The sequence below is a fragment of the Nothobranchius furzeri genome, chromosome 3, assembly GCF_043380555.1.
Source record: "Nothobranchius furzeri strain GRZ-AD chromosome 3, NfurGRZ-RIMD1, whole genome shotgun sequence".
Lineage (NCBI taxonomy): Eukaryota > Metazoa > Chordata > Actinopteri > Cyprinodontiformes > Nothobranchiidae > Nothobranchius > Nothobranchius furzeri.
Window position 1 is genome coordinate 89,679,702 of NC_091743.1, and position 26,231 is coordinate 89,705,932.

The window sequence follows — 26,231 nt, forward strand, 5'->3', positions numbered from 1 at the left end:
CTCTGACTTGCGAACAGCTGAGTTGTCCAGCTGTGAGCTGAAGAGGAGCCCTTTAGATGAACCCATGACTCGCGTGAGCGCGTGAGAGGAGTTTACCTGGCAGGTGTGTGTCCGCGTGTCTTCTGACTGGGATTCGGGAGCAGAAATCGTGGAGATGCGGAAGATGCTTTCTTCGTGCTTACACAGCATCGCATCGTGCTGCTGTAAGAAGTGGAAACCATCCGAGGACGAGGAGAGATCAGAGAAAGATGGGACGGTTATTAAGAACCTCTCTGCTTCAGAGGAGCGCGAGCCCAAGTACCCCAGCAGGCCGTTACCGGACCCCCCGGCTCCGGTGAAGCCCGGTGGGGAGGTCTACGTAGCCCTGTATGATTACTCCGCTCGTACCGAGCAGGACCTGAGCTTTAACGCCGGAGACCATTTGGAGGTGGTGGATAAGAGTCCCGGTGAGTGGTGGGTGGCTCGCGCCCTGACCGGGGTCTCCGCCTCCCAGCAGGGATACATCCCGGCCAACTACGTGGCTCCGGTGGAGAGCCTCGATGCAGAACCGTGAGTACCGGAAACTTTGTCAGTTCCAGGAGTGTTTATGAAACTGGTCAGCTGCAGTCCTCATAATAAACCCACTTCCTGCTGAACCATGTTTAAGGTTTTCTGTCGCTGGTGTCATGTTGGGACGAACACGAACTTCGGTTCTGTTCGGATCTATAACAGACTTTATTTCTGGCAGCAGTACAAGTCCTATCAAGTGTGATTACGAGAAACCTCTCCTCCTTCTGACCGGATAATGTTTTATCAGCTGAGTTAATCCTAAACCAGGAAGTAATATTTACTCAGCAGGAGCGCGCGCGCGCACATTCCTGGACCACATTACCAAAACTATAGAGAAGAAACTCGTGTTGAGTTTCCAGGAAAAACCTTTTCTGTAAACGACCTCAGGTGACCAGCTTCTCACAAGCGTGTTTATTCTTTTATTGCATTATGGTTTGATTGTTGTAACCTCATAAAGTCCAAAGGTGAGGAATGTGTCCTTCCGGGGTGGTCACGGAAACTTGTCTAGTCAGCTGTTGTGTGGTTTTTCCTGACTTGTTAGAAACGAGAATTTCTTTAAATATTCGTGGCATGATTTAGAAGAGTTGAGGAACAGACCGGTTGGACAAGCTCAAGGAACGACTCGGCAGCACCAAGGTGCAGCTTCAACATGTGTGACGTTTGGACTTGATTTAGTCTGAAAAGCAAAATAAGCAGTGTACAGCCTAGAATGATGTCAAACGGCCTGATTTAACGGGTGTTTGGCCCAAACGGAGCATGCTGCAGCTTGGCGGTGTCCATCTTCAGCTGATGAAAGAAAAGCCATCATCCCACAGAAACTCAGGGCATCTGGCTCCAAATATCACACACAGTGCTCTAGAACAGGGCTGGAGTTCTGATTATACTGCAGGGTGTGTTATTGGGATTTTATAAATGTAATTTTTTCTAATGAAATCTTGTTGACCACACCACCTTATCAAAGACAACATTTTGGGAACCCCTGCTCCAAAACAGCAGGCTGAGTATTTTTAGACTTCAGATGCATGTTTTTGTTTAAAACACACACACACACACACACACACACACACACACACACACACACACACACACACACACACACACACTGAAAGCATCAGCCAGCTCTTTATCATGGCATAGACCTGGGGGGTATTCCAGAAAGCGAGATTTTCCCCAAACCAGGCTTTCTTTTGAGAATTCCGGTTTAACTCCCCCCTAAATCAGTTTTATGATGAAAGCCCTCCCAGTCACCATGGTAACACGATTGGCTTGCAGCTAGGCTTACTGATGCTTTTTTAAATGATTGGATGAGGCAAGTGATGTCACATTTTTCTTGTAGGTGGCTGGCAGCTACGAGGTGGTGAATTAGCGACCCCGCTGGCCCACAGTGGTAGCAGCAGCTGCTGCTTTGTTCTAGATGGCTAAATTATTAATAAATGTGGAGTTTAAATTTGTAAAATTCAGTTCTAATTGGATTTACATCTTAACATTTGTTCAATTCAAGTTTATTTTTATAGCGCCAAATCACGCCAAGAGTCGTCTCAAGGCGCTTCACACAGTAAACTTTCTAGTACAGGTCAGTTCATTAAGCCAATCAGAAAAAAGTTTCCTATATAAGGAACCCAGCAAATTACATCAAGTCACTGACTAGTGTCGGTCTGTACAGCAATCCTCATACTAAGCAAGCATGCAGCGACAGTGGAGAGGAAAACTCCCTTTTAACAAGAAGAAACCTCCAGAGAATCCTGGCTCAGTATAAGCAGCCATCCTCCACGACTCACTGGGGATGGAGAAGACAGAGCAGACACACACACACACACACACACACACACACACACACACACACACACACACACACACACACACACACACACACACACACACACACACACACACACACACACAAAGTAATGTGTCTATGGTTACATTGTGATTTGGTGAGAGATAAACTTTATTGTATTTATCCTAGTGAATCTATAATTAAACGGGTAAACTAGTAGTAGCACATTCAATGTCAAAGAGAGTAAAAAGTTATTATCAGGAGAGGGAGAATGTTTAAGTGGTTAGCAGCAGTGTGCTAGCTGATGGCCCCCTCCATGAGGCCACCACAGCTCAGCAGAACATCGTTGTAGCTTCTTCTGGGGAGAAAAACACTTAGAGAGAAAATAAAGTTAACAGCTGAAATAGCAGGAAATAATACAGTTAAAGAGCAAAGTTTTAAGCCTATTCTTACAAATAGATGAGGTGTCTGTCTAATGGGCTAAAGCTGAGAGTTGGTTCCACAAGAGAGGAGCCTGATAGCTAAAGGATCTGCCTCCCATCCTATTTTTTTGGATATTCTGGGAACCACCAGGAAACCGGCAGTCTGAGAGCGAAGTGCTCGGTTAGGAACTGTGGAACAATCAGGTCACTGATGTATGATGGAGCTTGATTATTAAGAGCTTTATATGTGAGAAGGATTACCTTAAAAATGTTGTATTTGATCTTCATTTGCAGCTAGTAGGGGTTGTATGAACTAGTCGACTAGTCGACTTCACTGCTCTGTAGTGACTTTTTATGCCTTTCAGCGACTAGTCGCTGTCACGTGATAATGAGCGACAAGATGCAGTCCTCGGAAAAGACAGCAGGTGACGAGCTGTGCATCAGGAGGCAACGCGCTGTGCCAGAGCGTCGGTACTGACGCCCGCCGTAAAACAGACATTTAACCAAATTGTGACCTTTACCCTCTTGCAATTTAACCTTCCCCTCACCCCCATCCTAACCTTAACCAGCTTGCGCATGCAAAGCTCTGAACGTTGACGCGCTCGAGACGTCTGCGTCCTGAGCACGGCCACAGTAACATCAAATCAGGTGTCGCCACCTCAAAAACTAATTTAACACGCGATCGTTCATGTCGGCTCATTTCCTTTGATGTTTTCTGTCTTTTATTTGTGCCTGATGCGTTTCCCTGCTGTGTAGCGGGGCGCATCACCTGTTTTGTCCTCCAATAACTTCACCTCACTGATGCGGTCGGCGAGCAGCGCGCACTCCGCTGTTTTTGCGGTCGGTAGATCTTTTAGAACTGCAGTTCAAAGGTAACTCATGAGGTGAATATATATGAACCCAGGTAGCAGTTTCTCTTTAGGACTGAGAGGAGATGCAGGAAGATAATAAACAGGCAGGACAGAAAAATAGTCAAATAAAAACAAGTTAGTTTTTGTACCTGCTGGTTGCAACAAACAGACACCATTGAAGGTAATCAGAAGTGAGGAACAGAAAATGAAATAATTATTTTAATGTTTAGAGCAGCAGGAACTCCGAGAGGCTGCAGGTGCACTGCGCATGGGGAGGGGGGAGCGAGCTGAAGTGGAGCAGTATAGATGCAGAAACTACCGCTGTTAAAAGATGTGTTTAACTTTGAAAATGTGGGCGCAATTTTAATTGTCAAACTCCAGCGACCCCCCCCCCCCCCCCCCCCCCCCGCGGCGCTTCAGGTGTATGACGTCATCAACCACTAGTCAAAGTCAACTCTATTTTGATTACTTGACAGTCGACTTTAATGAAAATTAAGTCGTGCAGCCCCTAGAAGCTACGAGCATTTAATTCCACTGATGCTCCTGATTTCAGCATTTTTAATATGTATAATTATTAACTTTTGTCTGGGATGGACCCATGTAATTAACATGCAGTTTCCAGAGCTAACTTTAGGGTCACATGACCTCCACAAACGTATAGTCTTAAAACTCACTGCTGCTCAGCGAAAACAAAGTCCTTCAGTGTCCAAACATCCAGACTCTGGAACCGAACATGAAAACGACACAAATGATGAACTTGAATAAAATATGCGGAAAAACGGGCTGAAGCATACCCATGGAAACATGTAAACGCTGCGCGTTCTGACTCAATAGCGCCGGCTTCACAGCTTCAATCAAATGGCTCATGCTCTTATTATTTAGTTCTGATATCTTTGTAGTCCTCATAGGCATGAATGAACAATTAATTATTACTCCGTCTGAATGAAGATCGAGGCTCTGTCCTTCTATTCTCATTTATCTAGCATTGATTAACAGGGGCTGCCTTTGGACACACATTGTCCTAGCTTGCCCCACCTTGCATGGATTACCCCCAAATTCCACTACCTCCGCTGCGGTCCGCCCCCGCCTTCTGCAGCCGCTCGCTTCCGCTCTACAACGGCTCCGCTCCGGTGCGGAGACCTGAGGTGCGCAAACAAGCATGCGCGGGATATTAGAGATCTTGCGATACAGTCCGAGCAATAAACGCGGAAGTTAGATCCAAACACCCGTTGTGTGGGAGAAGCATCGGCATGAACTGTTGAATCTGCCCATCATGTGTGTTGAGAGATCAGCAGTGTTTGGATCAACAAAGTGTGACTACTTTGATAGTGGAAACTGTATTTATGGCTTACTTTTGTGCATTTAAACTTCAGCCGCCATTGATAGTTGTTAAAAGTTGTTAAACCTGTGCATATGAAACAAAAAACGCCTTTTGTTTATCGATTTATTGTGAAAAACGGAAGTTGTGCTTGCTCCTTTTCCTGTTGGGCAGTTGTTATTTCTGTCCATTTACTGCGGAGGTGCTCCGGCGTCCGGCGAAAATAGGATCGATTCTATTTTTGCCGGACGCCGGAACAGAGGGCAGCGCACGGCGCCGCACTGCCGGAGCACGGCCGCAGTAGTGGAATTGCTCTGATTGACTACAACGGGACCGATTTTGTTCCGGCGTTCGTGTCGGAGCGGAGCGGAGGTAGTGGAATTTGGGGGTAAGAGGGGATTGAATCAACCTGAGAATCTTTCGTGGAGCTGGCCCAACTGGGAGAGAAGGAGAGCGCGTTGTCAAGCAGGTATTTATCAGGAGATCCCTGATGTTCTGATCTCGCTTTCTGAAATCCCCCCGCTCATGGAACAAACTGGAGTTCAAAATCCATAGTCGCCTGGTTTGTGAGGCTTTTGAGCAAACTTGGCTTGAATGATTTTAATCGGATTTTCTTCCGTATTAAAAGATGCTGTGTGTTAAACACTTGGGGACTAAATGGTTGGCTGTTAAACTGCTGCATAAAGCTGCATAAGGTGTTTTATTCTGGTTGCTGGTGCATTTTTTTTCTCCTTGTATTTCTTTAAACCACATTACATTAAATGAATGAATTTTGAAATGCAGGTGGTATTTTTCGGACACCAAAAGGCTGGATGCAGAGAAGATGCTGTTGGCTAAGTGGAACCAGTCTGGTGCTTTCCTCATCAGAAACTCCGAAGGTCGGAAAGGAGAGCTCTCTCTCTCAGGTGAGCAAAGGAAGCGGCAACTGTTAACAGATCGAGTCCACCAGTCTGGTTCCTGTGACCCCCAGCATTGATGCAGTCAGAGAAGGCAGGGAAGTCACTGCCATCGTGAAGTACACTGAACAAATATATGAATGCAACATTTTTGGTTTTGCTCCCATTTTTCATGAGTTGAACTCAAACATCTGAAAATTTGTCTCTATACACAAACGACCCATGACACAATTATTGTTCTGAAATCTGTCTAGATGCGTGCTAGTGAGCACTTTTCCTTTACCAAGATAATCCATCCCACCTCACAGGTTTGGCATATCAAGGAGCTGATTAGACAGCATGAATAATGTACAGGTGTGCCTTAGACTGCCCACAACAAAAGGCCACTCTGAAATGTGCTCGGTTTTGCTTTATGGGGGGTGGTGGGGCAGAAAACCAATAACTGATGTGGCCACCGTTTGCCCCATGCAGAGCAACACATCTCCGTCGCATAGAGTTGATCCGGTTGTTGATTGTGTCCTATGGGATGTTGGTCCACTCCTCAATAGCTATGAGAAGTAGCTTAATATTGGCAGGAACTGGAACACGTTGTCGTATACACTGATCCAGAGCATCCCAAATGGGTGACATGTCTGGTGAGTATGCTGGCCATGCAAGAACTGGGATGTTTTTAGCTTCCAGAAATGTGTACAGATCCTTGTAAAATGGGGCCGTTTGTTATCATGCTGCAACATGAGGTGCTGGCGGTGGATGAAGGTGGATGAATGGATGACATAACGGTGTACCTCAGGATCTTGTCATGGTACTTCTGTGCATTCAAAAGGCCATCAATAAAATGTGGTCCATAACATATGTCTGCCCGTACCAGTACCCCACCGCCACCATGGGCTACTCGTTCCACAACGTTGACATCAGCAAACCGCTCACCCACACATGCAGTCTGCCATCTGCTCTAAACAGTGAAAACAGGGACTCGTCTGTGAACAGAATACCTCTCCAACATGCCAAACACCATTGAATGTGAGTGTTTGCCCACTCAAATCAGTTATGACAATGGACTACAATCAGGTCCAGACTTCGATGAGGACGATGAGCATGTAGATGAGCTTCCCTGAGATGGCTTCTGACAGCTTGTGCAGAAATTCTCTGGTTATGCTAACCAATCGTCTCTGCAGCTATCCAGGTGGCTGGTCTCAGGCAATCCTGGAGATGAACATGCTGGATGTGAATGTCCTGGGCTGGTGTGGTCACATGTGTTCTGTGGTTCTGAGGCCAGTTGGATGTACTGCCTAATTCTCTGAAACACCTTTGGAGATGACTTATGGTAGAGAAATGAACATTCATTTTACGGGCAACAGCTCTGGTCGACATTCCTGCAGTCAGCATGCCAATCGCCCACTCCCTCAAAGGTTGTGACATCTGTGGCATTGCGCTGTTTGATCAAACTGCACATTTCAGGGTGGCCTTTTATTGTGGGCAATCTAAGGCACACCTGTACATTATTCATGCTGCCTAATCAGCCCTTTGAAATGCCACACCTGTGAGGTGGGATGGATGATCTTGGTAAAGGAAAAGTGCTCAGTAACACACGTAGACAGATTTCAGAACAATATTTGAGTCATGGGTGTTTTGTGTATGTAGAAAAAGTTTCTGATTGAGTTTAGCTCATGAAAAATGAGAGCAAAAACTAAAGTGTCGCGTTTATATTTTTTGTTCGGTGTAAAATACTAAAAATGCTATTATAGAAAATCGATTTGTCTGCTGACTGGTCTATACACTAGTTTCTGTATGATTTCAATATAGTCATATTTACATGTTAACTGAATAAACGGAAGCACGAAGGGAGGCGGAGATGAGCACTGCTTCCGTTCTCACTGCGCAGCGCTGCACACTAGCTGAAACGGGAAGCTGGTGCATACCCACTATCTCTTTATTTATCGCCAACATACATGTTTTACTAGTCTTTCTGAGCAGCCATAAATGCAGATAAAATGAAAGGGGGGGCAGGCAGTACCCCGCCTTACTGATGGGGGCAGTGCTGAGCTTCATACTCGGGTGCACGCTACCTGCTCAAATTCAAATTTCAGATTTATTGGCCAAGTAAAATTTCATTAACAAGGAATTTGGCTTTGGTAGATGTTAGCTCTCTAAAACATAAAAATGTTTGCAGTAAAAAGATGTATTAAAAAGAACAGTGAAAATAATGGACCGATTCAGGAGAGTGGCAGAGGGAATTGAGCTTTTCTTGTGTCTGGTAGTTTTTGTGTGCAGCGATCTATAGCGCCTGCCAGATGGAAGGAGAATGAGGAGAGTAGAAGCAGGATGTGTGGGGTTTTGGACAATGTTCACTGCATTTTTCCTGGTCCTGCTTCCTGGACAGAGGGCAGTTGGGCACACACACAGGAACGGGCTGTGGGGCCTAAGCTTGGGGCACACCAATATGGAGTGATTTCTTCACGGATTACCAGCCTAGGGAGAACTTCATACATGAACGTTTGAGAAGCAGCACTGGAAGAAGCACGTTGACTTTTTAACGTGGAGAAGTGTCATCAGCAAGCTTTATTTATTTATTTATTTTCCTCATGGCCTGTCTGGTTGTGGAGCAAACAGAATTGATGTCTGAATGCTGGTGACAAGCCTTACAGATTTACTCTCAGGTGGAGCATAACAGCTTCTGCTTTAATGTCACGCCTGATGCTTAAAACTTTATTGTTATTTTTTTTGGATGCATTTTAATTCCGTCCAGAGACAGAGCTGAAAGAATAGCCTGGCCTGCCAGACTCGTCCTCTGCTTAATCCTGCTCAGAGAGTCTGGGCACTTGCAGGTAGAGAGGCACTTGAGGGGTGGGACTTGGCAGCTCAAAAATAACCAATCAGAAAAAAAGATGGAAATGCAGACTGTACCGCGTAACGCTGTAGTCAACCAGCAGCCGGCAGAGCCCCTGGAGATGACAGCGGCAAACCCACAGGCCCGCCTGCAGCCTCTCACTCCCAAGCCGGCCGAGCCCGGAACCCAGCTACCCGGGGCCCCGCCGGGTACTCAACAGAGCCCAGAGACTCAGGCCCTGTCCAAACGTAGCCGGGGATCTGCCAAAACGTAGATATTTTTCTACGTTTTGGCCTGTCATCCACACAAAAACGGATCTTTTTAAAAACTCCGGCCAAAGTGAAGATCTGCGTTTTCTCCGTTTTGGGTGTCTGCGTGTGGACAGACAAAACCGGAGTTTTAAGGTCCGCAATGTCACTTTCCGCGACAAACAAATGCTGACATCACGTGTGCGACCTGTGTTTACACTAGCCTTCAGCATGGACGCCCTCAGAGCTGCGCTCTGTCACTACCCGATCCATCAATTGTCCAAGCGCTTTTTGCTTGTTTGTGTCTGCAAGCGGAATTACTGCTCCTAGAGGAAGACCACAGACGAAGGACGAGGTTAAGAACGGGGAAGTACTGCCGCCTACAGGTCTGGCATGTCCTTAACAACGTATTTATCCGGGTACGTGTGGAGAGTTTTTTTTTTTTTTTAAACGAGGTGGTGTGGATGCAAGTTTTTGGAGGGGCGGATATTCGTTTTTTTAAAAACCCGGCTACGTGTGGACTAGGCCTCAGATCCCACCAGGCAGCCACCGGGATCAATCAGATAGATGCCAAAAATAAATCCACCCATAAACCGTCCAATCCTGATCCAAGTCTGTAAAACTGCAACCTCTGTCCTTACGATTTGACATGGAGCAAGGCACCGATGCTCATGTAACTGTCAAAACAGACGTTTCACCATTAAGTGCAGTAATATTTTATCGGATAATTTAGAAGCATTTCTGTTCTCTTTCAGTGTTGGACCAAGGGACGGTGAAGCATTACAAGATACCTAAACTGGACAATGGTCACTACTACATATCAAAGCTCAAGTCATTTCCAACACTAAAGGAGTTAGTTGAATATTACTCTAGACAAGCTGAAGGACTCTGTGTGCGTCTCACTGAGCCATGCAAAAAGGTAAACCTGCATTAAACCTTTGTATTGTTTCAGGTTGTTGGTGTGTTATCAACATTACTTTATGCATTTGGTTTATGCAGGGGCAGATAATGGCTCCAGAGACTTATGGTCTGTCCTACAACACAGTTGACATTTGGGAGATTGACCGCAAGTCTATCCAACTATCGAAGAAGTTGGGAACTGGACAGTTTGGGGAAGTCTATCAAGGACTGTGGAATGGCACCACATCAGTAGCCGTGAAGACCCTCAAACCTGGTACACAATAATAATCAGATTATGATAATCCAGTGATGCAAAGGATGTGTAAAGAAAATATTTTTTGGATTAATTGGTGTCTTTAAAAGACTTTGTTCCAAGTCAATGTCTGACATAACTTACAGGTGGAGTTGCTCTTTCTAAGCAGTTGGCTTAGTTCAGATGTGTTCTGCAATAACATTTTTGTTTAAAATGGGGTTAAGTAGAGGTGATGTGAATAAGGAACTGACAGGAAGTGAATCTTGTCAAATGTCTGCTCATGATGGAATAAAGAAAAGAAACCTTTTCTGTCAGGTTAACTTCAGCGGGAAGTTCAAATGTGATTGGCTGCGACAGAGGTGCTGCAGCAGTCTGTTGGTCAGTAGGGGACGGCCTTAGTGTGACTGACAACAGGAAATTGGGAACATACTTTACAACAAGGACAGTGAAAGTTGCAAACTCACTGATGTCACGCTATGTACCATGTAACGGTGCATTCACATCTGGGTCGGCCCAGTCCGAGCTTGGTGATGTCTGCTCAGTCGCGTAAAGCCTGGGTCATGCTTCTGCATCTGCGTCAGTGCGGAGACACGCAACGCCATTATTCGCAAGGACGGACAGAGTCTAGTTCTCTTTTCTAAACATCCGTCCGTCGAGACGAAGAACGCAAGCTTGTGATTGGTCAGGGCGCCGCTGTCGTCTACACCGCCGCAATTGTGCCCTCAAAAACATAGAGAGCCGAGGATAACTAGCGGCAGACACGGAGAAGCTTGAAGAAAACTTTGCAAAAAACTCTAAAAACATGAACGTTTAATTCACCCGTGACTGGAGGAGTGAAAAGATGCACAGAAAGCGTTTTATTTGTGGACGGAAATGACAGGAAACGTGGGTTTAGAGGTGGCGAGCGCATGAAGAGGTGGAGGAGAATGAGGGACAAATTTGTCTGTTAAAGTCTCTTATATACAAAAAACACAATATAAACACACTATCTTGGACCGATACATGACAGGATACCACAGAACAGTGCTACGCCCTCTGTGGTCCTGGCCGGGAATGGCTTTGCAACACTCTCCAGGAGACGGAGAAGTATGAGAGCCAAATGTCTCCGTCCGTCCGTGCATGTCTCTCCCTCTTGGAGCTGACGGAGAAGTATAAATCCAGCTTTAGAAATGTGGAAATCACATGGGCGTTTAAAAATATGCGTGGAGATAACTGTGGTGTCATAAACTTTTAAACAAAGGCTGCCATTAGCAGTACTGCATTTGAAGACTGGTATTGTTTCCTGCTCTCACTTGCCCTTTTTACAAGACACACCATGCCGGCAAATCGGCATAATATTACCGCAAGGGTATGTCTATAAACGCGCCGTGCTGGCGTGGCGTTGCGCGAATTTTGCTGCATTCGTTCCACGTCGGGGCTCCAAAACGGCGGCGGCCGTAACACTTGGTAGTAATATTGTGGTAATGGTCTGTCGTATGCGCCCTGGCGCAACAGAGGCAGATGCCATGATGACGTGGGGAGTTGTCGCTGAGCTCCGGCTGGCAAATGAATTGAAAATGAAAGTAAACACGGGCAATAAGGTTTGGTTTTTGAATAAAATCAGCTGACTGGAGCGCCGCAGCACTCCACGAGCCTCTGTTAGATCTGAAGCTCGGATCACCAGAGACTGCACCGGGACTGATGGGGACAGACACCTTCAGGAGCTGCTTGTTAAAAAAAAACTTAACGATCACGGCTTCAATCGCAATAAAAAGCAAGTTATGTCCAAGATAAACGGAAGTCTGCGGCAGCTTAGAGACCGCCCCCATGCCCCTTTATGCCGCCATCACCTAATCTTTTATAAAATTGCCACGATTGCGCCACATTACCGCCACGGTCTGATCTTGTAAACGACCTTTAGGGTCCCTGATGCCGCCACGGCGTTGCGGCAAATTGACGGCGGGCTACTGACTGCTGTGTGGTTCTTGCAAGTGAGCGAGCGTGCGTGTGTGTGTTTGTGTGTGTGTGTTCATTCTTCACGGCAGTCTGACTTTGCACTTCCTTGGCGGGAGCAGGTCTGGATTTGGAGGTGACCCCTTGGTTTCAAACCCCACCAGAAGGATAACTTGTTGGATTTTCCTTAAGTTAACATCTCGCTTGCTTGCATATCCAGACCTGGCCCCATCGCTGGGATGCTTGGACCATAGCATCAACTTGCTGCTCAAGATTTAAACATCGAAAATGACGTATAAATAGGAGCGCTGGGTCCTGGAGGGTGCTGAGCTGATGAACATGGACTCTCTTCTGCTGCTATGGCCAAGGTTTTGAGCCTATTGGATTTCATATAGAAGAACTTCAGTGTTTTTAAGTCCTTTGGTCAGTTGTTGATGTGACATAATGAAGCATAAGTACTTAACAAGTTTCAAATACATCAAGTTTTTACGGAGTTGCAATGTTTATCACAGTTGTGCCCTTGGGCATGACACTGCTGGTTGTAGTCAGAGGGACTGGTGGTGCCTGTGTACTGCAGCATTACTTCCATAGGTGTGCCCCAGGGCAACTGTGGCTTCGATGAGGCTTATTACCATCAGCTCATCAGTGAATGTTTGGGAGATTGTAAAAGTAGAGAAGTTGCAGCACAAATAGACTTCAACATTTTACCATGTGGTCTTCTTGGCTTCATCAGACTATGAACTTTAGCTCAAGCTAAGGAGGTTTGGAGGCAAGTGTGAAGCAGCTGAGATGAGGATAAGCATCCCGGATTCCAAGGCCATGGTTCTCAAATGGAAAAGGGTGGATTGTCTCTTCAGGGTCAGAGGAGAGGTCCTACCTCAAGTGGAAGAGTATACCAGCCTTGTTCATAAGAGTGAGCAGGAGATCAACCGGGTGTCTGCTGTGACTCTACAACATCTCCTAGAAAGTCTGCAGGAACTGTTGCGGTTTCTAATGAACAACTCACACCAAATACATGTTTGCAATAGCTGATTTTTGCATGATTTAAGAATCTATTTTATATATGAAAATGTTATTCTATTGTGAACTCATGCATTACTTGCTGATTTTTTTTTTAACATGATGCATGAGCAGCAGGAGGCGTGCCTGTTGACCCTTTCAACCATGTAGCTAGCTTGACTGGTTCTGTAAACGTTGCTCCAGGAACAATGGACACCTCAGACTTCCTTAGAGAGGCTCAGCTGATGAAGAAGCTGCGTCACCCGAAGCTGATCCAGCTGTACGCCGTCTGCACTACCGAGGAACCCATCTACATAATCACCGAGCTGATGAAGAACGGCAGCCTGCTGGACTATCTTCAAAGTAAGACGGGCACACTTCTCATCTAACGATCACGAAGCATTTAACTGAGGTTGCAACAATGAACTGGTTTGATTAATATTGTAGATGAGATTTCACCTCTTAAGATCAGAAAACCAAGGTGCAGGGCAGAATCTTGTCTCTGTGATACTCGGGCCTGCGGGAGGGCAGAAAGGAAATGGAAACGGGGCAGACTCCAAGTCTCATGATTTACAGTCACTGTTCAACTACCAGGAAGTTTTTAGGCAAGCCACGAATAAATTCTGTGCTCATTTTGTGGCAGCAAACTCTTTATGATCCACGCGCGCTTTTTAAGGTAGTGAATTCAGTACTGCATTTTTTGGATACTTTGCCCCAATAGTAAGAACTGCAATGACTTCCTCCATCCTTTCATTGACAAAGTCATGACTAGGGTTGAGCTGGATACTTGCGTCAGTCGAGTATCTGGTATTGATGAAACATTTTTGACGAGTATGAGCGTAAAACCCGTGAATATCTGTAATCGTGCTGAAGTAGAATCCTCATTGGGTAACTGACTGTCTTCAAGCTTTGTGATTGGTCAGTCACACAGAGCACCCGCCACTCTCTACACACAAAACCAACAGACGGGGCGGACCAGTGTTGCCAGATGTACGATAATTATCGTATTTGTACCATAATTTTGGGCTCTGTACGATGTATGATCGATAGTTTCAAAAACCCTCAAATGTACGATAATTTCACATTGCATCTAGTAACACCGTCTTTTGCTGTGGCTTTCCCAAGTCAATTACATAATTTTAAACTGTTCTGAAGTCAGATTTCACCTCAGTGCTTACAGGTTTATGCTATTGTGTCTATTACAAAAACTGACTCTGGATCTGTACAATAAATAGCCCAATCACATCGATAGGGCCTACTCTCGCGAGAAACTGTAAGGTTATATAAAACACCTTCTTTGTTATATTATATTGGAGTGAGAAGTTGTTTATAGAACGTTATTATCAAATTTATAATGTACGATAATTTGTACTGAAAAACGATAATTTAGGCCTCTCTGTACGATATTGTGGGATTTTGGATCTGGCAACACTGGGGCGGACACACACACACACACACACACACACACACACGCACAATTGGAGTGGATGGTTTTAATCATGAGCTACAGATCTAAGTTGTGTGCTTATTTATGAAAACTTTCTAGAATATAGTCTCATTCCTAGTCGTGACTATTTGACTGCTATTGTGGATTCTGCTCTTGTTTCTGTGCTCCCAGTGCCGCCCCGGGCCACGCTGACAATATTAAGACTGTCCAAATCTCAGCTCATCAAAAGTTGGTCGCTCAGCTGAAGCCATCTGGATCTCCTTCTGATGTTCTGTCCCCTAAAAATCTTTAAAGAGCAAGTCACTCCTTACCAGAGTATTACTCCACTTCCTGTTTCAAAACTTAAACGAATGCTGTTGCCTGGCAGATCAAGAGGGCAGAGCCGTTAGATACACACACACACAGGTTCACAATGTCATTGTGACAGCCAGTGTGTTTGGTGGGCATTTTAGTTTTAGGGTGTTTCACAATGCCAAGGAACCTTGCCTTGATGTCTTGGCTTCGCCCCGGTTGCCTAGGAGATACGTCATCAGGAGCCATCAAGACGTATTCCAATGTTCATGTTCTACCGAGGCGTGTCTTCTCCGTTTGTTAGCCGTTAACCCCCAGAAACCCAAATTTAGAAAACAACTGCAAAATCTTTTTTTAACCTTTCACATGTTGTTCTAGGAGGCCAGATAAACGGGCCTATTTACACATTTTAACAGCCAATAGTGTTGCAGAACTGAACAATAGGACCTATTAGCAATGTAAATGTGGTTTTAAAAAGAAAAAAAATGGGGAAGGTTTATTTTTGTAGACTTAAATCTGATGTTGTACCTGAGCAAGGATACACAGGAGGTGTCTTGTAACCTAGCCTTGGTCAAAGAGTACCCAGAATACACCGCAGTATTTTCAAAAGGATCGCAGAACAGAAGCCGGCAGCGACTTCGGGGGCAAATTTCAGTAAGTCAACTAATCAAAAAAGGTTTTTTTCTTTAATTTTTTTCCCTTTTTTTTTGCCTTTACAATAGTTGATCATATTTATTTTCTATTTTTTTTATCACAAATCTTTTTATTGACGTTTCAGATAGTGGGGATTAACCGTATACAGAGCAGATTTAAACAATGTGAAATACAAAAAGTATTGGTAAGCATAAGTTCCTTGTGGAGTATTTGTAAAATAAAATAAAAAAACACCCCTTAGATAACAAAGACAACATAAAAAACAAAAGATCTAAATGAATAAAGAAATAATTAAAAAAATGTGACTTAATCTGAGGGCATTACTGGCAAAAGAAGGAAAAAAAGGGGCAAGTATACACTGACACTGGTAGTGAATCCTCAATAATGTAAGAAGTTTATATTATTGTACAGCTGGTTGCCAAGTCCCCCCTTCAATTACATTAGTGCTAAGTTATGGGGAAAAGGAGATTAAAGAGATGAAAGTAGGTCAATGCAAGTAGGGTCATGGGGGAGAGAAAAGTGGCCAACAAGGAGTCCCCAAACCTTCTCAAATCTCCCCTCTTGGTTTTGGATGGAGTATCTAATCTTTTCCAGGTTCAAACAAGACATCACATCCACCACCCACTTAGCATGGGTTGGCAGGGCAACACCCCTCCATCTGAGCAGCACCTTTTCTGCATTAGTCGCATTGGGAGTTAAAATCTGAATATATATACAGATCCATTTGGTCTGAGGCATGTGGGCCCAATGGGCCACCTTAAACTGTAATAGAGAATATCAGGAGCATATTGAAGTAGAGTTAACAAGCTCCAGGATTGAGTCCCAAGTGTTGTCTGGTAGTTTTAGTTTCAGGTCTTGCTCCCAGGCTGCCCTGATCTTAGCTGTAGATGTTTTAAATTCATCAACTTGTTGTAGATTTTCTAGATCGGACCTCTTAAAGCTTGGTTTATGCTTGACGCATTTACTTTCCGCTTGGTGATGCGGCTCGCGGATGGAACGCGCTTCACAACTCGCAGCGTTTATGGTTCATGCGGCTTGTCTCTGCGGTGAGCCAATATTCTCCCAAACTGTAGGGGGCAGCATGGAGCTCTACGGCATGCATCCAACACTACACCATAGTAGAAGTAGAAATTACTGTTTACAACATGGCATTCCAGCATTTTTAACAGCGTCCTCGTCTTTTCCGACAGTGCGAGCTATTTCTCTCCAAGAATTATTAACAACATGTTGATCACGGTGATCTCTGAGAGCTGAATCATACAAATGTCTGTATTTACGAACCTCTGCCATACTAGTTCTTGCAGGTCCGCCATGTTTTTCCGCGTCCGACTGTCCGCGTGGTTAGAAATTTTCCGAGGTGCTCGTTGCAGAAATTCTGGGCCGTGCGGAGGCGCGGTGGAGGGGCGTGGATGTTAAAATGACGCAACTTTTCAGTGCGGAGCCGTGCGGACCTCGCGGACGCGTCAAGCATAAACCAACCTTTAGGCTGCAAACAAAGAATGGCATCTATTATAGAACTCTGAGGAGCCAAAGTGAAATCTGGTTTTCTGACCTTTGAGAAAATGCTGAATGTGCAGGTATCTGAAAAAATGTGTTCTAGGGATCCTAAATTTATTTGAAAGCTGATCAAAGGAGGCCGGGTTGTCATTGATAAATACATTTCTAAAAGACTTTATACCCATCTCCTCCCAGTCCTTAAAGGTCTGATCAAGGGATCATGAGGGGACAATGTAGTTGGATACGATAGGTCATGATAAAACTTGGTGTCCTGCTCTTGCTCTGACTTAGCACTGTCAGCCTCTTTATTTTTATCCGTGGGCAAGTTTTTTTTATACAAGCATCCCCATCTTCTCGCTCTTGCTTTTCCAAAAACCAAGAAGCAGATGTGGTCATTCCCCCCTTCTCCCTCTTCCGCTTGCTTTGCATCTGTATCAGGGAAACAATTATTAAAGAAAAATCTAGTTCGTTTCAGGTTATCCTCAAAGGTATGTCCATTCTTCAATTTGCTTCTACTTGAAATTCCTGCTTTCGTGTATTTTTCTGAGCCAAGGCAAGTCGGTTGCTCAGTTTCAAGATATATTATTCGCCTTCGATGGCGGGGGGCTCTCTAAATCTCCAAAATTCCTTCTGTCTGCAACTATTCACACCATTCTCCAAATGCCATTAAATGAGGTTCTCGTTCATCAGTGGTATGTGTGTACTCCAGTCTACGTTTAATTTTTTTCCAGAAGTGCCTCTAGTGTTTCTGTAAACATTTCCTGTAACTCGGCCATTATTACTCTGAGACAAACCCTCCTCAAAAGAGATGTCAGTAAAAACTGTAAACCTAGAAAGATTAACAATTTCAAAAAACATTTAAGGTTCTCTTAAAAATCTGCAGAGTGCTGTGCTGCCTCTCTACTTAAAACCACAGTGTGTGATATTTTTACCAGCTTACGATCAAATCCTGTGTTTCCAGTTCACAAACTTGTCCTTTTTCACTAATATTTCTCACCAACATCAATTCTAAATATTCCTCGCAACTTGAAATTATACATTTTTAAATGGCTAAACTGTGGTCGAGGCTCCATGGTCATCCACCATCTTACAATACAGAAGCTGTTAAGGGACATACGAGCTCCACGTTACCCGTTTGGACTATGACTGTAACCTGAAAGAACCAGCAGAGGGCAGCAGTGCGTCCTGGCATCATGAAGTCTGCTAATTCAACTAAAAATAGCTACATTGTTGCTGTACTTAAATCAAAAGACACATAAAATTGGACAGTTTGACATCAAGTCCAACACAAGGAAGCTGCATTTGTTCAGATCCCCACCCCTTATTAGCTGGACGCCAGCAAGTCCTGATCTGGTCCCAACGTATCGGTTCTCTGAACTATGTGGCGCTAAAGAGACACATTTTTTCATTATGATTTCAATAGATTTCACACATGGGGCCTTTGAATCACCAAACCACTCAGTGCTCAAAGGATCCCACAATCTGGTGTCTTTAACAGACTGTGAGATTGTGTGAAAAAACTTTTGTGGCAGCTGTCCGATCATTCCTGTACAGCCGGGTTTTGGGCACCAATTTGTTGGTTCTTGTTTCGTGATCCGGTTCCTAGCTTGTAATTTTGTAAATTTAACCAATTAAGTATTTCAGCTAGAAACCACATAACTTTATTTCTGCAGATTCTAAAGTCTACAAGGTTGAACTGCTGTGTCAACATTAGCCAATCTCAGCCGATCCCAAAACATGGGCTAATGTTTACATTCCAGAGAGGACCGAGAACCTTAGATCAGCTGTCCAACTGCTCCACACTTACAGTGAGGCAAAAAAGTATTTAGTCAGCCACCGATTGTGCAAGTTCTCCCACTTAAAATGATGACAGAGGTCAGTAATTTACATCATAGGTACACTTCAACTGTGAGAGACAGAATGTGAAAAAAAATCCATTAATTCACATGGCAGGATTTTTAAAGAATTTATTTGTAAATCAGGGTGGAAAATAAGTATTTGGTCAATAACAAAAATTCAACTCAATACTTTGTAACATAACCTTTGTTGGCAATAACAGAGGTCAAACGATTACTATAGGTCTTTACCAGGTTTGCACACACAGTAGCTGGTATTTTGGCCCATTCCTCCATGCAGATCTTCTCGAGAGCAGTGATGTTTTGGGGCTGTCGCCGAGCAACACGGACTTTCAACTCCCTCCACAGATTTTCTATGGGGTTGAGGTCTGGAGACTGGCTAGGCCACTCCAGGACTTTCAAATGCTTCTTACGGAGCCACTCCTTTGTTGCCCGGGCGGTGTGTTTGGGATCATTGTCGTGTTGGAAGACCCAGCCACGTTTCATCTTCAAAGCTCTCACTGATGGAAGGAGGTTTTGGCTCAGAATCTCACGATACATGGCCCCATTCATTCTGTCCTTAACACGGATCAGTCGTCCTGTCCCCTTAGCAGAAAAACAGCCCCAAAGCATGATGTTCCCACCCCCATGCTTCACAGTAGGTATGGTGTTCTTGGGATGCAACTCAGTATTCTTCTTCCTTCAAACACGACGAGTTGAGTTCATACCAAAAAGTTCTACTTTGGTTTCATCTGACCACATGACATTCTCCCAATCCTCTGCTGTATCATCCATGTGTTCTCTGGCAAACTTCAGACGGGCCTGGACATGCACTGGCTTCAGCAGCGGAACACGTCTGGCACTGCAGGATTTGATTCCCTGCCGTTGTAGTGTGTTACTGATGGTGACCTTTGTTACTGTGGTCCCAGCTCTCTGCAGGTCATTCACCAGGTCCCCCCGTGTGGTTCTGGGATTCTTGCTCACCGTTCTCATGATCATTTTGACCCCACGGGATGAGATCTTGCGTGGAGCCCCAGATCGAGGGAGATTATCAGTGGTCTTGTATGTCTTCCATTTACTGATAATTGCTCCCACAGTTGATTTTTTCACACCAAGCTGCTTGCCTATTGTAGATTCACTCTTCCCAGTCTGGTGCAGGTCTACAATTCTTTTCCTGGTGTCCTTCGAAAGCCCTTTGGTCTTGGCCATAGTGGAGTTTGGAGTCTGACTGTTTGAGGCTGTGGACAGGTGCCTTTTATACAGATAATGAGTTCAAACAGGTGCCATTAATACAGGTAACGAGTGGAGGACAGAACAGCTTCTTAAAGAAGACGTTACAGGTCTGTGAGAGCCAGAGATTTTCTTTGTTTGAAGTGACCAAATACTTATTTTCCACCCTGATTTACAAATAAATTCTTTAAAAATCCTGCCATGTGAATTCATGGATTTTTTTTCACATTCTGTCTCTTACAGTTGAAGTGTACCTATGATGTAAATTACTGACCTCTGTCATCATTTTAAAGCCTTATTTATGCTTCTCCGTCTGCGTCAGTGCAGAGACACGCAACGCCATTATCCGTCCTTGCGTAGGGCTCCGGCGGGCATGCAAGTACGTACGGAGTCGAGCCCACTTTTCAAACATCCGTCGAACGAGACGGATTACGCAAGCTTGTGATTGGTCAGGATGCCGCTGTTGTTTACAGCGCCGCCATTGCAAAGAGATCCGAGGATAACTAGCGGCAGACACGGAGAAGTTTGAAGAATACCTCGCGACAAAACTCTAAAAATATGAACGTTTCATCCTCCCGTGACTGGAGGAGTGAAAAGATGCGCAGCAAGCGTTTTATTTGTGTACGGAAATGACAGGAAACGTGGGTTTAGAGGTGGGGAGCGCATGAAGCGGTGGGAGAATGAGAGACTAATATGTCCGTGTTAAAAGTCTCTTATAAACACAAAAACACAATATAAACACACGATCTTGGACCGATACATGACAGGATACCACAGAACAGCGCTACGCCCTCTGTTGTCCTGCCGGGAAATTGCTTTGCAACACTCCCCAGGAGACGGAGAAGTATGAGAGCAAAACGCTTCCATCAATCCGTGCGTGTCTGTCCCTTGCGGAGCTGACGGAGAAGCATAAACCAGGCTTAAGAGGGAGAACTTGCACAATCGGTGGCTGACTAAATACTTTTTTCCCCACTGTATTTTCAAGTGTGCAAACTCAGTTTTTAATTGAAAGCATTTACTTTTCTTTGGTTGATATTTTCATTCAGCAATTATTTCCCAATACCTTCCTTAATTATGCTTCAGCCTCTTGGCTGATAGAATATTGTCTGTTACAATATGTATGTCTTTCTGAAACGACCTTGCAGTTTTAACCCAGGCACAGAGGAACGGGAAATTCTGTGTCAAAGCATTTTAAAAGTTCCCAAGCTGTGAGAATTGAACCAATTTAAACTTTATAAATGTAAATTCCCTACAACAGCTTGAATCTGCTGTCTCGTTTTAATTTTGCTTCCAGACAATTTCTCCCATTGTTCGGATCAGTGTCCGCTAATCGGAGATCTGAACAAGTTTCTACATTTTGACAGACGCCAGAAACATTCAGTTGATGACTAATGATATTTTTAAAGTGTTCAAAATGCAGTTTTGAATTCAGCAGGTACTGCACACCAGTTCATGTCCACCCGGGTGTGATGGTCATCAGCCGAACTCCCTTGTCTTGGTTTTAAACGTCAGAGGTGAAGATTTTAAAACAAAATAAGGAGATAAAATGCAATCTGACAATAGTCATTAGTTTAAATATGTCTGGGATTACTGTTTGACCAAACATACACTCTTAGCTTTTCCTTTTTTTATTTGGGCACTTATTTTACTACCAAGTACTGATGGACAGTAAATTTCTCAAATTGAGGGATTTCACTAAAACCCTTTCCCTTTCAGCCACTAAACGTGACACAGTTTATAGTTCAAATTATTTTAATCACCAGATACCAGAAATTAAATATTGGTCGTGTCCAACCTTTTAACGCACGAATTATGAAACCTTCAACCTCAGTTATTTAACAATTATTCTCCTTCATCTTTGTGTGTGAATGAAACGAATTTCAACAAATATTGTTTGTAACGCCTAATAATTTGCAAATAATTTATTACATGTTCACCTCAGTGGACACAACAAATAAGTAAATTACAATTTTGAGAAGCCGTTCAAATTATATTTTCCATTTTCATTTTCTAGTTATAACCTTCAGGCCTCAATTGATGAGACCTTATTAGCTCAGAGCACAGCTGCGGATGTTTTGATTTTCAGGCAGGCCTTGCCTCCTCTGTCTCACATTTCAACCCTTTTTTTCCTCCACCGCTCTGTTTCTCCCTCGCAGCATAATACATTTGTGACACGTCAGCAGTTATCAAAAACACGTCTTCCATCAATTCTCTGATAACTTTCAGATCCTTTCCACATATACTCGATCTACACTTTCATCCATATTTACTCAAAAGGTATTTTGTGAGTTCTTTTTTCCCCCAAACATTGATACCACATGTACAAAGCTTTCCATACTCTGTCATTTATCCAAGCAACGATTTAAGCAAACAACATCTAATACAACAAACAACAACAACAAGATAACCAGAACAACGTTTCTATTCAAGGCTAATTTCACACCCATGGACCTACTGCACAGTACTACATGGATCCTGTTCCAAAAACCAATTTAACCTCTTAGTTATCACACCAGGGTTGCGTTTATATTTTGGCAAAAACGCTCAAAAAACCAAGCCAATGCAGTATTCCCGGAATCTGTTTATCTTTCTCTCTGACCACACAGCTAAGAATGACAACTAAAGTTGGGTTTGTATTAGACGCTAAACGCTCAAAAGCCAGGCCACCTTTCACTTAGGCCACCCCTCAGTTATCACCCCGGTCCATTCTCTACCAAAACAGCATTCCAGGAATCTGTTTGCGTTTATATTTTCTGGCAAAACGCTCAAAACCCGAATTTAACCCCTGGTCACCTAGGATTTTATCTCGGTACCACAAGACAAAGCGACAAAAAACAACAAACTTGTCTCACCGAATCTCTCTCCACTCAGGGCTTGAGTAATTCGTGGGTCTGCATTCCTCCTAACGACGTCAAGGCCTCACCGGCCCCCCAGCAAACTCAGCGCTACACCCCCCTAAATATACTAAATATTTAAAAAAATGACCAATAAGATGTGATAATTCCATATAAATCTAAAATATCAACCTGATTATCTTTGAATGTTTTATCAGAAGATTCTAGGTTTCTTTGCTTATTCAGGGATCATAAACACACTTCATATTAATTTAAGAGTTAAGTATAGTTTATAGAAATGAATTTAATTATTTTTCCTAAACCAATGATTATACATGACAAGATATGAATAATGAGATGTGATGTAATGGATATGAAGTGATTTAATGTGATGTGTGAAATGTTGTAGGCTAATGGAAGCTAGACGTTTTAGCAAAACCGTTCTTTGTATCTGGGAGAGTTTGTGAAGTCTGGATTGTAAAAGAATTTGTTGTTTATAAACTACAGTTGTTTATTAAACTCATCTGGTGCCAGGCTATGATACCCTTGGTATGAGTTGCTCCTGGCGGTCTGGAGGAGTACGATCCGAGTGGTAAGGTCACCAGACATCGAAACCACTAGTAGCTTCCTCTGAGTTCTGCTTCACCGGCCATGAGATGCAACCCGGGGTCTGCAGGTTGGATGTCTGAGGTGTGACGTAGCTCTTAAGAGCGCTGCTGCGTCTGTAATCACAGCATCGCAGAGAGGCTTTTACTGGAGATCAAAGGAGATGGATTCAAAAAGGCTTCTTACCCGATTTGACTGAATCGTGAGTCCGTTAGAAACTGAATTAATCGGGAAGTAATTCTTGTTTTATTGAACTCATTGTTTATAAATTTTGACAAGTTTGGCAAATCAGAATTTGACATGTTTGAGGCTTCACCAAAACATTTTCAGAAGTATGTGTATGCGTGAGCGTGAGGGAGTGGACAGCTCCTGGATCCCTGGGACTTGGAGCTCCCTCCATCTCCTTCACATCTTTGGGGGGCAGATCTGTGGCCCCTCACACTCTCTATAGAATGCTCCTATAGAGAAACCTTACATATACAAGCGCGTGTACACACACAGGTGCTCATATGGTGCTCTCATAAGTATGGACTTGGTCATTTTCAACACGTCTTAAGGCTGTGGTTGGCACTAAATGCACTGTGATTTATTATCGTGTGGTCCAGCAGTTCTGAATAATTACAGACCAATATCAAATTTATGTATAGACATTCTAAACGTGGAAAAACCCATCCACCAGATCCATCATTTTCTATCTGTTTGGTTTTAGGAATTTGTTTAGTCTTGCCAACCTCCCTGACTGACTACATGTATTTCTACCTGCGTTACAGAGGATAAGGGCACTTCTTTACGCATCTCTGATCAAATAGAGATGTCTGCTCAGGTGGCATCAGGCATGGCTTACTTGGAATCCCAGAACTACATTCACAGAGACCTGGCAGCCAGGAATGTCCTTGTTGGAGAGAATAACATCTGCAAGGTGGCTGACTTTGGCCTTGCCAGAGTTTTTATGGTAGGTTCAACACCTGAAATTGGATTTTAGGTTTTTTCTTAGTGTGATGAAATCTTAACATAAATGTAAATGTCTTTACATAAACTTTTGTTTTTAGAAAGAGAATGAATATGAAGATGAAGATTGTGTGTATGAACCTAAAGAAGGAACCAAATTCCCTGTAAAGTGGACTGCTCCCGAGGCAATCAATGGCAACAGATACACCATCAAATCTGATGTTTGGTCTTTTGGGATTTTGTTGTATGAGATCATGACATTTGGTCAGATGCCTTATCCAGGTGAGATTTTACTTCCTTTTCATGGTCAACAATGCCCTCCTGTTGGACCAACATTAATGTCCTCTTATTCTTCTAGGCATGTCAAACATCCAGGCAGTCCAGTGGTTAAGCAAGGGCCACAGGATGGCATGTCCACCTAAATGCCCAAAGGTCTTGCATGACATCATGTTAAAGTGTTGGAAGGAAAATGAATCAGACCGGCCCACATTTGAGACACTGCAGTGGCAACTGGAAGATTTCTTTGACCTGGACACGACTGCCTATGACGACTCATCTCAATACTAGAACAAAAACTTTGTTTTTACTAAACAAAAGACTGAAAGAAACTCAGAAAATCAAAATCTGTAATAAGTTAGACCATTGATTCTGTAACAAGCAGGGAGCTTTACACATTTTAACACCTGAATGTGCAGTGTACAGGTATGAACTAAACTAAACTCCGAAGGAGCTGCTTCTGCCGGTTCTGTTGGCTCCAGCCACACAACACATTCTCTCGTAAATACCACCTGAGACGAGTTGAGCAAGATTCACCTAGCAGCTCAGTTTGCCATTCCTCTCTTTGTCATGGAGCCACCAGCAAACTCACAACACTTTAGTTTATAAAAGAATTGTTTTAGTTTGTCTAAAAGTTATATTTTAACATGTGAAAACAATAAAAACATCTGTTGCGTTAGTGCTCTGTATATTTACCGATTTTAAATTTGGGTACACTTCTTTTTACCAGGAGACACCGTGTTACCCTGGTATGTTTGTATTAAGCCTCAGAACACACACACATACACACCTTTGTGCTTTTGCACCACTGCTGGGTTAGGGTCTGAAGGCTGTAGCTCAGCTTTCTGACACACCAACTGAGCCAGTTCGATCTGCTTCACAGTTTACTTGTACGTTGTAATCGATTTGTTTTCACCAATGTCTTAATGTATTTTAACTATCAAATGACAATTAAAATGATTTCTATTTATTATCATTTAGCTGTAATGTTATTATTCAGTGTTTTAATCAAACTAACAGAAAATTGTGACGTCAGAATTTTTTCTGCTGATTACCAATCTGACTACTTCTACTTGAGTCATTACAGTATTGGTTTATCAGAAACACTTAACGAATATCAAGAATGTCTGCTGATAATGCCTCAAGTTCCTCAGGGCAAAGTGACGGAAGACGCAGCCTGAAGTAAACTTCTACGTTGGCGATATTTTGTTTCTAGTGCGATAGATTTCATGCATCACTGCGTTACGTTTTCCCATAGAGCACGGGTATAAAATTCTGGTCCTGGAAGGCTGGTATCCAGCATGTTTTAGTAGTTAATCTGCTCCAACACACTAGATTCACTGGTTGAATCGCCTGTTCAGCAGCTCATCAGGCTCTGCAGAAACCTGTTAATCACCTGCTGACTGAAATCAGGAGTGTTGGAACTAAAACATGCTGGATACCGGCCATCCAGGCTGGAATTAAATACTTCTGCAGCTTTGAAAGAGCCATCCTCTGTAGCAGAGTAAACACTTAAAGTGTGAGGAAATTTAGTATCAACTATTGAGCCTGTTGTGTATTAGACGCGGACATTTTTTTGGGATCCCAGTGGGTCACGAGTTTCACAGGATTCCTGAGAGTAGGAGTTAAGTTATTCGTATC

At 43.6% G+C, this 26,231-nt stretch overlaps 1 protein-coding gene across 1 annotated transcript; it reads left to right on the top strand.

Annotated features, from left to right (window-relative positions):
• frk (fyn-related Src family tyrosine kinase) lies at positions 1 to 25,566 on the top strand. The gene is made up of 8 exons (XM_015958252.3): positions 1 to 549; positions 5,701 to 5,822; positions 9,644 to 9,807; positions 9,888 to 10,062; positions 13,177 to 13,335; positions 24,137 to 24,318; positions 24,416 to 24,596; positions 24,673 to 25,566. The coding sequence occupies exons 1-8, from the start codon at positions 155 to 157 to the stop codon at positions 24,879 to 24,881; spliced, it is 1,587 nt and encodes a 528-aa protein (XP_015813738.1). The 5' UTR covers positions 1 to 154; the 3' UTR covers positions 24,882 to 25,566.
• The last annotated feature ends 665 nt before the right edge of the window (positions 25,567 to 26,231 follow it).